This window comes from Pocillopora damicornis, chromosome 1 (genome assembly GCF_964200805.1).
Source record: "Pocillopora damicornis chromosome 1, jaPocDami1.2, whole genome shotgun sequence".
NCBI lineage: Eukaryota > Metazoa > Cnidaria > Anthozoa > Scleractinia > Pocilloporidae > Pocillopora > Pocillopora damicornis.
Genome location: NC_142670.1, coordinates 38,194,937 through 38,210,680, shown reverse-complemented (window position 1 = coordinate 38,210,680; position 15,744 = coordinate 38,194,937). Strand labels below are relative to the sequence as shown.

The window sequence follows — 15,744 nt, the reverse complement described above, 5'->3', positions numbered from 1 at the left end:
AAGATCATCATCATCAGCATTTAGTAATGAAAGAGAGAAAACCATTACAATCTGGCTACGTGACTTGAACAAGTCTAAACAGATTTTAGGTGGGAAAATCAATGAACATGTATTTTCAGACGCATTAAAATCGAACTTGTTCGCAAAAATTCATCCTTTAATAAGACATTGAAAACATGATAGCGTATGACAATTTTAGGTATATTGCATTGTAAGTGAACTGTAGTTTGTGTTAAGGTGAAAGGTGAGTGGTTACCACGCACAAAAAACACTCTTACCACAATACCACAAGAAATAAGAAACCACAAAAGTCCAAAGATGAAAAGGCTCTCCTCTGGACATCACCTATACGCTCGTCACTCGCAGCACGTTCAGTTGAAAGTCTCATTAAATTCAATGTTTTTTTCGATGAGACTAAAGTTGAACCACGACACAAATAACATTCATGACCGACAAGCTTTGCACACTTCTTTTAATTCGTTTGATTTTGTTTTTGTACATTTTCTTAAAGCTAATTCCATTTTCATGAAATGATTGAGCTAATAAAATTCTGACTAATATATGACGTACGATTCATTTACCTCTACAAAAATATACTTTTAATATGCCTAACTACTAAGCTGCTTTTTTAGTGGACGACTCTCTACAGGTGAGTATATTTTTAAAAAGTTGTGTGACCACAGGAAAGAAAACAAATGAAAGCTAACTATGTCAGTATTTAACATCGGAAAGCCACAAAAAATATACCCTTGGCATATCTACAATTGATATTTAGCAATAAGAATTGACTTAAACTTCGTATTAAAACGTTTGAAAGAGAGAAGCTTTATGTCACCGCTTATATCATTCCAAACTTTAGCACCCTGGACCCTTATAATGAAAATTCCATTTAACAAATAGAGAAGCCTTGACTGTGCTCTGTTCTGTTGTAAAGCACACAGGAAACAGTTAGAGCACGAAAGAAGAGTAGGGAGAAACACGAAACGTATTCGAGTATTTCTCTCCACTTAGCCGCTTCCAAAGTGCTTTACAAGGGAACAGAGCACAGTCAAGGCTTCTCTGTTTGTTTTATAATAAAGCCATGATGAGCTAGCCGCGTAGGACCTCAGCAAGATCGCCGTCGCTCTGACACCGTCATGATTACTATGAATTTCCACTGTTATGCCAGTTTGGCTACATTTTTCATCATTCCTGTTTTGTTCTGTTTTGTTTTTGAACACGAACCTATAAATGCTACACGAGTGTTAGCTGTGTTTGATTTTTAATACCGTAAGTAAGCTTGCAATCTAACTGAGTGTGAAAACCTTCGAAACTCGAACTTTCCAATTAGTTTTCTCGTTGAGGATTTTCGTTTCTGCAAATTGAGTGATTTAGCAAGAGGATAGGAACGTCAATTCAGAACGGGAAAGCGCGTGGATAATCTGGACACGACTCTATTTCGACTTCCGGTATTAGGGTTGCTGTTCTCCCCAACAAGTTCAGGACGTAATTTCGCTGCGATTTGCGTAAATGATGCACTTATAAACGAGATAATGCTGTTTGGAATAATTTCAGAACTCATTTCCAGGATAATCAGGCCCGTTTCTTTGTTTCATTCCACGTATTTGTGAAAATTTACCGCTACATTTATTCTGGATTTCCGAAAGGAAACACGGTCGTTAGAAGCGATCCAAGAATTCGGGGTTCAGTTCGCTTTATTGAGCAAGGCTTTAAACGACGTAAGGGCTTTTCTTTGATACATTTCTTTAACACTATATGAAAACTCTACGAATGGGATGCTGTTAATTTTATTGTGAATCAATTCATCAGTATATTAAACTTGCTTCATGTTGAAGTTTATCAAAATGAAATATCACAAAGCTTACCTACTGTATTATTCAGTGTTATTTGTTGTTAATCTCGTGTTTACCATGATTAAGAAATGTTCTGTGAATTGAAGTCAGAGATAAAAAATTAAAGAATAGCGTGGGTTTGCACTTTTTTATGTCTTGAATTTTTGATCAGCGCCGATGAAAACTAAAACAAGAAAGTCATGCAGCTAGATTTATTATGGATGCTAGCGCTAAGGCTTCTTCTGTCAGATTATTTGATGATTTAAGTTGGTTATCTCTATACGAAGAGGCTAAAATTTCCATATATCTAATTGCATTTGAGAGACCACGAGGAGAAATGCCTGCATATATTACTCGCCTTTTAATACGTATTAGTGATCTTCACTCTCGTAACACTAGATATACAAACTATAACTTAGTTTGCCCAAAGTTTAAACGTAAATTAGATGGCGGTAAAACTTTCAATGTTACCACATGTCAACTATGAAACAGTTTACCTATCACTATACGACAAATGACATCAATACTAAGCTTTACAAAGGCCTTAAAGCAATTCTTTTCTCGGAAACCAAAAGAGTTTGAATCATTTTATAGTTTACTATGTTTTTATTTTTTAGTTTCCTGACTCTGTCATTTAATCCTTGAGATCTACTTTATTTCAGATTTTATCAAACGATTTACAAACAATACTCACGAGCAAGTAGTTAAGACATAACCTATTAACTGTTAGTATTTTTATCGTCCAATTACAGGTCGGAGCCATTCCTGTCTTTAGTCGCTGCATAAAAGTGTATGGTTTCTAGTTTCGAATGTGCGATCAGCTTTTACGGAATATTCGGTCAAAATCTGCCGATTTCTACCATTTTCATCTCCATATTGAAAATAACGCTACCACGATGCAGCGCAATCAGAGTGGGCATAGAGTAAATCGAATCTAAGGCACTGTTTTCTGTTTTTTGAACGCTTACGAACTCGATCAGCGATCTTCGTCATGAAAAAGTTACACTAGTGACGTTTTCTGAACGGTTTTGACGGCCACAGTGTAGCATAACAGGAGAAACTTATGTGAGATCGGAAATGGCATCGAGGTTTCTTCGGTCTTACTTTGTGAAATCGACGGCGATATTTCGTGTGTTTTTTTGGATTTCGTTTAAGATCGTGGGCCATGCTTGCTTGTAAACTTAACTAAAAACACTGTAACGTGACACACGCCTATATCTTATGCCCGTCCAGCCTCGATTCGGTGCGCCACGCAATCCAAGATGGCGCTGCGTGATAAAGGTGTTTATTACATAGATACTGATGAAATACCAGGATTTTTCCTTTTACTAAAAAATCATATCTTCATCGCGCGCAGTGAAGATACTATTTTCATTTTTCACGTGCGAGGATATTGATGTCGCCATGGTTACTAACATGATTAGCCAATTACAAGAGAGTTTCCCGTTCAGGCACGCGGCCGGTTCTTTTGAAATTATGTAGGAATTTCATCAGCATCTATAAAATAAACAGAACATTACATGGCCGCTTGGGGATACGAATTTTATCTCCTCGTGCTGAAAGTATCTCTAAAGAAGTGGTTGACTTTTGTAAGACAAAAGATAAATATCCTGTGTTTTCTTATAAGTATTACATTAGTCGGTAACTAATTATGTTACTCTTTACAAAGTGTCTTCAAGCGAAGTACATTCCTTTTAACATCTCAGGGTGAACTTGGACAGCTTTTGCCAAAATCTGCGGGCTTCTGTCCTCTCCATGACCACCGCTGCAAGACGAACCATTCTCAGGGCTGAATGGAAAGAATTGCAAAAATAGTTTCACTAATATCAGGTGTAACAGAAAGAATTAGAATTTAAACTCACCTTCCTCCAGCTAGCTAAGCTTGGAGTCCTTTACCCCTTGGATTTCAAACCCCCTCTACCAAAAGGACCTCAATCATCCTTCAACAATCAAGCCCTTAATTTACCCGTCCCTTGGGCCTCGTCCCCCCTCCTCCGCCTATCCCCTAAACCGTACATAACTCCCCCTGTATCCCCTGCCCTACGATTTCAGATTTCATGGGTCTCTCCAGGAACTAAAACTTTTTGCTCGCAAAGCTTCTGCAGCTCTTATCCGGAAGTCAATGACTCAAATTCCACCAGGTTCAATTTCCCTGCCCGGGAATGTGATAATATTTTCTGATCTCACTTTTATGGTTAAAAAAAATTCCCAAATTTCCAATCATCAGTCATATTTATGCCTTGGCCAGTAAAGTTTATTAGGTTATGTGGAATTTAACCATCTTTCATGACTGGGGACACTCCTCGTCTACCGTGCACAATATCTTACCTTTCCCGTTCTCTTTCTATCAAATGAAATCGCGCTCTGAATGCCACCAAATGCGCATAATACGCGGGGGCTGGTATGGATACTGCTCGTGTGCACCTGACGTAAGTATGACACAACTGATATGTGAGGGCCTGGATCTCGTCTGCTTTGAAATTATTGTCGTCCCACAGGACGTGATAATGCGAAGGTCGGCTGGTGCCCTGCAAGAGGAATGGGCGGGTTCATTAGCGTCTTGTCTTTGTTCTAAACACAACCAAACAAGCCAGGGGGTGGTGATACTACGGATCGCTTCATGCTACGGAAAGCAGCATTAAGTTGGGCAGCTGTGTAACCCGGTGTTGTATCTAGACTTTTGCTTTTGATAAGAAAGGCCACGAAATACAAATGGCATGAATTGGGCGTGCTAAGGAGCTTAGAAATCCCCCTGCAAAAGGGAGGAGAGGTCAGAAAACTCTCGAAGAACGATTGGAATTTAAATTCTTCTTCTGATCCCTTTTTTAAATAATTCGGTCCTCCTAGACACCAATAAATCCTCGATTTCCGCGAGGAATCTAGGTACGTAGTTAATTCCCAAGATGTGATTGTTAATTCTCCCTACTAGCCGATTCAAACTCCATTGTAAATTTGCCAAGAGAATCTAGTGTTCCATCAAGTTCACATCAGGACCAACTGATACAAAGTGTAAGTATTCTCACCAACTGTTTGCTTTATGTTTAACAAAAAATCTGGGGAGAGTTTTTATGTTACTAAGCCCTGAGAATTATAGAGTGACAAAGCCTTACCTGAATTCCAGCGTGACTGCAGAGGTAGAAGTCAAACTCAGTGGGGTGAGTTATACCAACATCAACTGTGGTTCCGGGGGGCACGTTTTGACTATTTCCACACTAAAACCAACCACAACAAACAAATATTAAATGTGTGAAAACCTAAATGAAGCGGAATCCGCCAAATTCAGCAATAAGAGTAGGGATGCATTGATGATCCGTTTTTTCCCTTTCAACACTTTGACCCCAAAGAGTGACAAGCATCTAATTTCTCCTTACAATATCATCCCTGAAGAGAATAAGGGAATTGATCATTAGCTGAAGAAGCTCTTAATTTTTGGAAAAATTCCCCTTGTTATTACCTTAGGAAATGTAAAGAGAACAGAACGGAGAATATGAAGACTGGTATTAGGCTGAAAGGGATTAAGAAACACTTTCCTCCCTTTCTCTTGAGTTAAGAGAAATAAAAATCTGCGCATTCCCGCGCGCATAGCCACGCGAGTGGTTTGTTTACAGCACAATGATGAGTGAAGGCCTGCGGGCGGGGGAAACTGGGGCTAGTGCTCTAACAAAACCTCCAGGAAAACGTTGTGTTTTCCACTACTTTCCTCCCCAAAATTATATTTTTGTACCTAAGAAGATAAATACGCTCTCGAGACATTTTCGTCTAAAATTTACAGAAAGATATTGAAGAAGAAGTAAAACATGGCGAGCCAGTTTCATAAGCCATACCATGTCCTCTTTATCCTGACAGAAAAATCTGGTGTGATGTCTTTTCTGCACAACAATGAAAGTGATGCCCGGCTGGTACCCAACTTCCAGCTTGATGCAAGCCTCACGGATGGCTTTTAGTTCGTGACACAACACCTAGTGACAAATTTAGGGTCATGACAATTTTAGTTCTAAAAGTTCGCGAAGAACTTCGTACACTATTGAACACTGACTGGTCTTTCAGCATGTGTTATTGTATGCAATGTTTTTGGCAAAGACACAAGTTTCAAAGTATTAATATCTTATCCAGAATAAAAAAGGAGCAGCAATACTCTTCAGTTTAAACAACGTAAAACGGAAAAATATTCGGCAGGAATAGGCAGCAAATAATATTCACCTATGAACCCCTGTAGCTACTATCACTACCTCACCTGTCTAAACTGGCCTTCACTGACTCCATCACGGTAAAAAATGATCCTGACTGGCTTGTGTCTCGTCGAACGATAAAACTGAATCAGTAGCTCGCGGACCATGGCCGCTAATTCGGCAATGATTTCCTGTAAAATAAATAATTGAGCGGAGTCTAAGATCACGTGAGAGTAGGAATAACAAAATGTTTTCTTCAAAAGCTCATGGAGTGCGACTTCGACTGCATTCTCGCGCGACTATCGTACCTGTCGATGTGTCTGAACTCGAACTGAAGCACAGTACCGGCTGGGATGAGCATCCATACTGCCGACAACCTACAAACACAAAAAGTTATCTTTAGGTTTTCCATTTATAATCTATTTGTTTTCAAGTCAAGGTAAATTCATATCGCTGAGTGCATTTGTACAAATGGGGAAAGTTCTTGCAACAAATCCCACGGGCTTCACTGTGACAATATTGGAGAGAAAAAAGGACACGTAAAAATAACAAGAACAACAAGAACAACAAAAACTACGAAACAAACAGAACAGGAGAGATACCGAATAAAACAACGCTCAACTTACAGCAGCAATTGATGGTCGTTTTTCATCCCCAGCTGCAGGGTGAGTTACATCAGCTCCAAGAAATATCACAGGTTCACGAAACACAGGAAGTCTGTAAACATGGATTCAAATTTTTAAGAACCAGTCGTAATTTATCACCCAAGGGAAAGCGAGGGTACGAGGATTTTGAGGGGGAACGGAGTGGGGGATCAGTCGTCATCAACAAAGTATAAACGAGGGACTATAGAAAATTGACATCCAACGAGCGAGGAAATATAAGAACATTACAGAGCCGTCTGAGGGATCTGTTAAATCTAATCGTGACACGACAAAAGAATAGGAAAATTCCAAGATAACTAGACGTAATTTGCCGAGCATATGCATACATGAACTAGTAAAGAATAACAGACGTGCAAAAAAATCGTTTTCTCGCAGATTTCTCTCAACAACCCAAACTTCTCCCATCCGTTCCAAGCCTGGCGTATCCCCATCCCTCCCCCCTTCCCTGCCCCTGTAAGTACCACTAAGTACATCAATCTTACCGAACATCTGGGGCCAAAATATTGTTTATTCCTCCGAGCTTGGCATTTATCTTTAGGCACAGATTTGACAGTGTTTGGGCCTGGAACTTGGTGACGTTCTTAGCTTGCACACACTGAGTAGCGATTCCCAGCATTGTATCACCGACTCGTTTGACTTCAGCTATAAGAGAAATGTGAACAATACAATATTGAGAATCTACAATCTATAAAGGATCAAAGTCAAAACATTCAATCAGTGAGTCAGTGAGTCAGTCAGTCTGTCAGTTAGTCAGACAGTCAGTAAGCCGGTCAGTCTGTCAGCCGGTCATTCAGACAGTATTGAAAGATACTCGCACTGTGAATTTGTCGCCTCTCCTTCCTTTTTTTCTTTAACTCACCATATACAGGCGTTTTCCCAGGCAACACAAGAATAATGAGCTGAAGATTGGCAAAGGTAGATTTCAAATGTTTAAACATGGGCTCAACCTGACAAGAAAAAACAAAACCGACGGCAAATCTCTTCCATCTCTTGCACTTCACTCATAATTCACGCAAGGCGAAAACTAGAATATAGTTTTGTAAAACGAAGAATGAGGGTCGTATTTATCTATACAAGTTTCTATGCAAATGTCTTTCCCAGTTGTTTTGCATGTAGGAGATGGGAAATTTTCATTCCTGGTAGTTTGCATTTGAAAATAGTTTCCTTTCCTAGAGGTCTCCTCGGTTTCGAAGACAGATGAAGACAATTGGAACACCTCGAGTGTGTTTTTACCTGAGAGTAATGAAATTTACTTTTGAAACGATACACAGAGAACTGCTCAATAAATGATTTTTTAACTTAACTACATAAGTCAAACGTAAGTAAACCTATCACGACGTTAAGGAGAATTTTGAAGTTGAGCTACTCACATCCTCCGCTCTTTTAGCGTATTTACAGAAGCATGGTTCAGATTTGATTGGCATCCCAGTCTCGCCACTAATCTTCATCAGCTGATGGGCAAAGCTCTTCAATACTCTGTCGTTGACTTCCCGTGGGTCGACAAAGCAAGCGATGGCCCAGACTTTTATCTCAATGCCGTGAAATAGCTGCTTCCCCCTCATATCCCATGCTCCTGGAAAGCAAAGCATGAAAATGAAAGTTGGACGGTGCAAAAACAGCATAAAAATATATGGAGACGAAGATAGTTTTATAACCAGCGACTGGAGTAATTTTCTTCATGACAATGAGAATTATCACAGCTTCGTTCTGTGTCATTCATCTCAGTCTTTGGCTACGGAAGGTAACACAAAACTCTGGCCGAGATTATTTTCGCCATCATGTAAAAATCGAGTCGCGAATAACTGTTTTGTTTCTTTCTAGCGCCTCTGCTGTCATTGTTCTGTGTAAAATCGTCCTTGTGTCGAAGTAAAGCGCTCACTTCCTACATCAAGAGGGTTAAACAATCCTGTTTCATGATTTAATGGCAACGGACGTAGTTGGTGACTGGAGAATGAACTAAAAATTCTTCTGAATATACCTCACTTCACTGGGTATAGCATTTGAATTGTTTCGTCATTTTTACTATCATTTAGTGATTTTTCACAAAACTGTTCACTATACCTTGTTTCGGGGAAATTTTCAGTTTGTCCTAAGAAAAAATTAATATTGAATTAGACATAATAACAAAAAAAAATGATATGCACTCAGAGGTTTGGCAATGAAAGTTCTATAAAGGACGCTTGAAAAATACTATGCAACAACAAATATTGACGTGAATGAAAGTGATCTTCGCAGTTATGTGCACTACTTACGCAGTAGTGAAAATAAGGCCTGAAAAAAATTCAGGCCTGTACGGGATTTGAACCCATGACCTCTGCGATACCAACTGAGATAACAAGCCAACTGGGAGCTGCCTAAATAGTGCACATTACTGCGAGGATCACTTTCATTCACGTCTTTATCCGCAGTTCAAATATATGACTTTCATATATTCTTAACCGTTTATTCATCACTTTACGGGTTTATTTAGAACCAACATCATCACCAGCTCCCAGTTGGCTTGTTAGCTCAGTTGGTAGAGCGCTGCACCGGTATCGCAGAGTTCATGGGTTCAAATCCCGTACAGGCCTGAATTTTTTTCAGGCCTTATTTTCATTACTGCCTAAGTAGTGCACATTACTGCGAGGATCACTTTCATTCACGTCTTTATCCGCAGTTCACTTTCACCCATTTGGTTATTTTCTTTACTCGAGGGCGAAAGCTTTTTAAAAACATTTCAACATCTCCAAACCGGATTTAACTCCAAAAAAAAAGAATCACGTGAATACAATTACCTTCCCACCGTACTGAAGCTTTGGAGCCTGAAGTACCCGCCCTTGAAGGTCTACCATTTTGTCGTTAATTGAGATTCCAAAATCGTTAACATATTGGTCATTGTTGAAGTCAGCTTTCCTGACCTAAAGTCGTACGTGAGCAGAAATTAAAAACATGTCATTGTCCATAAGAAGCTTCACTGAATAGAAATGCTGGAATACAAACCTAGAAAGCTGGGGTCAAACCTTGGAACGGTAATATACTTGTTTTCTTTCAGTATGGCCTGCAACAGCGTTTTTCAGTGTAAACAAAGCATGCAGAACGCAATTCCGAAAGCGTTAAATTTTCAGAAGGAAGGTGAAGTTGCTTCCGCCTTCTCCTGTAATATTTTATTACGCTCCATATAATTCTGTCATCTACTTTGCACAACGAGCATACGTACATATTGATTAACAACATCACATGACTCGCATTGGGGAAAAGGCTATTCTGAAAAAATCAGAAAAATTCACTAATCAAATATGAATGTCAACCCGTGGTATTCCTCACCAGATTTAAGATCTCTTGTTCTCTCTGCGGAGCACTCTTTGCTGTTGTTCTTATCATCATAGACGTTTGTTTATCAGTCAACTTCTTGATGCAGCGCTGACCTGCCACAAGGTTACACACTTCGATGGGAAGGTAGGTGTGTTTCTGTTCTTGCCCGACTTGAAGGCAAGGCAGATGAGGGTATCTACACGAACACACGAACAAAGAAATAAAACGAGGATTAAATAAAGGAACGTACACGTACCTTTACAGATGGGACGATAAGTGACACAAAGTTTGGTACGCTAGAATATTTATCAAAAAGTCTGGGTTGAGACCTAGCCGGGTAATAATGACGTGTTATTTGGAGAGACACTTAAGTCGTACAGTGCCTCTCTCCAACTAGAGAATGTATGTTTATTCATGCAATAAGAACTGATATAATTACGCCGTCACGTCACTTAACCATATGAGGACAACGGAACGCGCAACATGTGCCACGGTATTATATTGTAGAACAGGGCAAATGCTTGCGGTAAACGCCCTGAACGAAAATTTAATGCCATTCGAATTCTTAGCGTTGGTGATAAATAGCACTTTAATTGTTTCGTTTCGCCTGTTTCCGTTTTCGCACACGGATGCAATTCTCAAACGACGACGTAGGAAGTATTTCGAAAACTGGACGTTAAAACACTAGAAAATGAAATAATAGTCGAATATTAAACCATAAAAAGCTATGAGTCACAATAATGGAATCTACTGAAGTAAAATAAGTGAAAAATTATTGCTTTACTCACTGAAGCCTTCTCTTGTGTTTTTCCTGAAAATATCTGGCCACTGTGATCTCACAGGGCCGACCTGTTTCCATTTGTTTTAGAGGGAACTTCAAAGTTTGTGCCGGTAATTTTGTTACATTGATGACACGATATTTTCTCTTCATAGATCCACAGTGTGTAATCTCTACCTTCAGACCTGGTAATGAAAAATCAATATATATATATATTTAACAAATAGATTCCAAGTTGCCGTGCGTCTGTTCAGTAATAGATCACAGATGACGTCAAAATGTGGTAAAAAAAATGGAAACCTCTGTCCCACATGTGCAAGAGCAATCAAACAAGTATAAAGTTAACCAATTTGAAACATCCAAGAAATAACATGATGAATTAAAACGTGTCTAGACATTTAAAAAAAATTGTCCAGACAGGTTGGCATTCCAGTATGATCAAGAGATAACATTTAGGGATTGCAGTTAGAATATACTGGATTGAACTAATAAAAAAAATCTAGTTGAGCTACAAGTACATTTACTTTTAAAATTTGGAACCTATAATGTAACCATATTTAAAAGCACATTTAAAAAAGCATTTTCTTCATTGTAGCATAATAACAGTAAAAACAACAATTACATCAAAATCTGCTAAATATCTGTCAATGTCAACCATGCAGATAAGCTACATTTTTCCAAATTACTTTCAGTAATATTAATAACACAAAAAAAGAGCATGATTGCACAGTGAAACTCTTCTTCAATTATTTTTCCCAATCTACACATATCTATCACCCACTAGTATGCATGCAATAAGTGGATCCATACCTTTTATCTCTCGGGTGAATTTCAGTCTTTCTGCATCAGACAATGGTTTTGTCTTTTGAAGATCCTGTTCTTGCCTGCGAAGAACTTCACACATGAACTCTACAACTGGCTGGCATTTATAGAATGCTGTGGCTGAAACTGTGATCCAGTCAAAAGAAAAAATTTCTCAGTAACATCGTCAGAGTTTTAGTTAACTATCTATCTTGATAAACAAAAACTTCAGACAAATCTTTGGGTACATTTATACTCTACTGTTAGTGGAGGCTACTGCTTATGTTACCCTTCAACCCTTTGACTCCTTAGAGTGACCAGCATCTAATTTCTCCTTACAATATCACCCCTGAATCGCACACTAAGGTCCCAAGAATAAAAGAAATGATAACCAACTAAAGAAGCTCTTGATTGTTAAACAAAATAATTCTCCTTGGCCATCACCCTTAGAATTGTAGAGAACACAGCATGTGTTATAGACACATGATTTTCATGTCCTAAATTTGTCTGTATAATTTTCTTGTATAATTCTCCCTTGATTTTAAGATACAGTCCTACATCAGCAGTATGTATATGACACACTTAAACAATTCTATAGTAATATAAAGTAGTCATTTTTACACTAACCATCAATGTTCAGCATCATCTTCCACTGTGATGGTCGGACACTCTGATGAAAGCCAAACCAAACTTCACGCCCACTCTCTAGGGGATGGTAATAGCCTTCTGGCTGTGAGAAGAAAGATCTTCCAACAGGTATATACTTCATGGATGGCAAATGTCTTAACACCACATCAAGAGCCTGGATGGTTTCAAAAGGGATTTGATTGTGTTTTCCTTCCAATGCTTGTTCCAGTGCAAATAAGCTGACTTGTGCGACCCATTTAACAGTCACCTAAATCAAAATCACAACATACTGTAGCGTTGTAGAATAGAAGGGAGCTGTTTGTGTCTACAATATAAGACCAGACCTTGAACCTGTGTACAGTACACAAAACTGTTTATCTGCTGACAGGCACCTTTAACATGTGCAACTCCTCCACATTCTTAGCTTCTTGTATGACAACTGTAAATCCTCAATTATCAAAATCTCATAACCATTATTTCTTATGAAGCAAGTGTACTTTAACAAAATACTGTTAGAAGTATCCAGGCGTAAATTACCATGCTAGAAATATATAAGCAGCAAAGATAATAAGTGCATTCAGAGATATCAGTGATTTGTAGCTTTTGAATGTGATATTTTTCTTTATTCTCATTACATGTCTGCCTGATATCGTACTGATAATGTAAATAGAAATTATGTCTAGGTTACTGGTGGGACTTAAAGGGTTAAAATACAGTGTAAGCTTTTTAAACCTAAACTCACTGTTACATGTACTTCTGAGAATTTTGTAAATAATCTTACTTGAGAACAATATCTCTTATTTAATATTTTCCTTTATTCTCACTATAGGTTTGCTTGACAATGTATAGATCTTTTAAAGAGAAACAACTTGTTGGTCACTTCTGGGAGGAAAAGAGTTTAACCAGACATTTCACTCTACAATAGCAGAAACCTACACAAAAAGAGGAGTACCAGAGGATTGGCTGCTGAATGCCAGTATAACCTGTGCAAAAATCTGTTATTTTCTAATAGCTATGTAACTAATTGTTTGACAAATAAATTTTTATGACACCTGGTGGGAAAAATGAACATAATAAAGTGTGATTTTTAATAGTACTGTAAAGTTCTGATTATGATGTAAAGCAAGGTGAAAGAAGTTGTTTCTAAGCAAAATTTCAAAGCTACTCTCACATGAATTCCAAGACCAGACTCTTTACTTACCTTAAATACCTTGTCTTTACTGTTCTCAGTTGGAAGTGTTACTTCAAAATCAATCTGAAATTTTCAGTATCTTAAATTAAAAAAGTTGAGGCTGAGCAACACTCCCTAATAATAATAAATAATAATAATAATAATAATAATAACTTTATTTAAGTGTCTGTGTATTTTTTAGCACTGCTGTGCTAATTGGGGACACTGTAAATAAGGAAACAAATATCGTAAATGAACAGAAACTTGTTAAAAACCCCAACTGGTAGGAGGCAGACCAGTTGGCTATTTACAAAGCGTGCAGGAGTTGAATTCGGGGCCACCGAAGACAAATCCATCCAGTGGCAGGGAGGAGGACTTGAACCCGGGACCTCCGGCTTACAAGTGCAGCGCCCTAACCACTAGGCCACGCTCGCCTCCTAAATTAATCATTTTAGTAATGAAAATACTACAACTACTGAACGATTTCTATAACACCATATCCAGCAGCTTATTCCACTTTACAATGCTTTCTGGAGGATTTCGGCCAACTCCATCAAACCAGTAATAATTTACTGAAAAAAATCTTTGCAGATGCCCATAACTTCCAAAGACAGGCCTGACCACCACAACTGGGGCTAGGTTCCCTACTTACGATTAGTGCAGGGGCTGTTTCTTAAAGAACTACTTCACTTATTGCAATTATTAATGGAATGAAAAAACTGTTTTAGAACCACAGGTGCCAAGTTGGCAGGGTTACTGAGCTGGTTTTGAATGGTTGTTTGTCAGGGTGAATGTGTATGGGGGCTGTTAGAAATGTCTAAACTGGAAAATTTTTAACCAAACTGCAGCTTAGTGTTGGTTTCACGGGGAAACCAAAACCAGAGTATATGTGCTTGGATTCTTCATTGGATTTGTGGCCATCTGGTAATTTTGAGCTTAGATTATTTGCTTCTCGGATTGGGTGTTCGGAAATGGAGTGTGCAGCCTTGGGCTTCACTTAGAAATTGATAACTCGCCAGAATGGGTTCTTTTCAACATAGTAAGTGGTCAGATAAAAGGCGATGCACTGTGAAAGTAGGTGAGGTATTTTTTTGGAGAATTTGGGGGGGACTGTTTATTTTATTCCTTAGAGCGGTCGCAAATATTCCCACACAAAATCTTGTATTCGCCATGACTCTTATTTCGCAAGATGATCATCACACAACTGGAGCTTGGGCCGCCTGTAGATCTACAATCAAATTAGTTGAACGACTCGCATTCACTAAAGTGTCGCAAAATTGTAAAGGTTAAATTTAAAATCACGACATCGTACAAAGAATTTTAACCTGGAAAAATAAGTTCCATCGAAGAGGAGAGGTATCAATTAGCACTTTCCCTAGACAATGCAAGAAGACAAGGTAAAGATGATTGAAAACAATATAAATTTAGATCTTACGATCACATGCATGGCAAAATAGTTGCATGTTTCTACAGTTCACACTTACTGGTTTTCGTCCGATCGGCAAAGCTTTACTGCTGTAGAGGTTTTTTCTTCCATCGAAAACAGGCCTTTGTCCTCCAAAAACTTTGTGATATGTGTTAACCATCGCCTCGACAACATCTCGGTTCACGCGCCTTGGACACTTATCGGGAGATATACTAAGATCGTAATGATGTATGTCTCCTTTAGGAAGGCGAACTTGAAAAAAATTTGTCCTGAGAGCGATCGGTCTTCCCACTGTTCCAAAGTTAGGTCTTTTCGGTGGGGCGAAATCTCCACCGACACGATTAGCTGTAAACATAAACGTAAGTTACAAAAAAAGAAATAATGAATCCAAAATGGCCGTCTATTTCACACAATAAAACCAAAAAAAACCTGGGTTATTCGATGCCATTTCCCATTTCACATAAGTTTCTCCTGTTATACTACGTTTTCGCCATCAAAACGGTCCAAATGGAAGACACCACAAATGGCGATCACAAATATAACTGTCTTTTCATGACGACGACCATTCGTCACAGTTCGAAAACTGAGACATGATGAGTTAAGGTAATCTACCCGTATCCGCACCCTCCCCCACAGCGGTGAAACGAAGGCAAGGGAGCTCCCTCGCCTCCGTTTCATCTCTGTGGGGGAGGGTGCGGCTGCACGTAGGCTAAACTAAATTCTACGGGCTGGAGGTACGCCCGAGGAGCACTAGTAACGAGTTTCTGAGTCGGGTGATTATCGGGACAGAGCGAGTGACAGGGTGGTGTCTCGTTCGTTTCTTTACCCCTGAAAGGCCACTGGGAACGAGCGTCTCCCATGAGGAGAGTCCACATGAAACTCAAGTCAAATTTCATTCTGCTTCTCATTTTTACGGAATAAACAGTAGGTTGAGAAGTACCGCTGTGGTCCGATGGCCACCTTGCTGGATTCCAGATCAAAATG

At 38.9% G+C, this 15,744-nt stretch overlaps 1 protein-coding gene across 2 annotated transcripts; it reads right to left on the bottom strand.

The window, feature by feature from the left end:
- Window positions 1–455: 455 nt before the first annotated feature.
- Window positions 456–15,385, bottom strand: LOC113670526 (protein argonaute-2). Of its 2 annotated transcripts, XM_089210915.1 has the most exons (19): window positions 15,190–15,385; window positions 14,819–15,105; window positions 13,365–13,418; window positions 12,164–12,431; window positions 11,546–11,683; window positions 10,746–10,920; window positions 9,970–10,153; window positions 9,441–9,563; window positions 8,728–8,755; window positions 8,037–8,239; window positions 7,526–7,613; window positions 7,149–7,308; window positions 6,628–6,718; window positions 6,310–6,378; window positions 6,067–6,192; window positions 5,657–5,791; window positions 4,943–5,044; window positions 4,161–4,360; window positions 456–3,621 (listed from the first exon to the last, which is right to left on the bottom strand). In XM_089210915.1, the coding sequence occupies exons 1-19, from the start codon at window positions 15,206–15,208 to the stop codon at window positions 3,507–3,509; spliced, it is 2,565 nt and encodes an 854-aa protein (XP_089067041.1). In that variant the 5' UTR covers window positions 15,209–15,385; the 3' UTR covers window positions 456–3,506. The 2 variants fall into 2 exon arrangements, with proteins under 2 accessions (XP_089067041.1, XP_089067043.1); XM_089210917.1 differs by lacking the exon at window positions 6,310–6,378.
- Window positions 15,386–15,744: the final 359 nt, after the last annotated feature.

Bases quoted from the DNA above. Each gene is read 5' to 3' on its own strand.
- LOC113670526 (XM_089210915.1), bottom strand. The intron at 12,432-13,364 runs GTAAGTAAAGAG...ATTTTGATTTAG, and splicing joins GTAAAGACAAGGTATTTAAG to GTGACTGTTAAATGGGTCGC. The intron at 8,240-8,727 runs GTATAGTGAACA...TTTGCTTTCCAG, and splicing joins GAAAATTTCCCCGAAACAAG to GAGCATGGGATATGAGGGGG.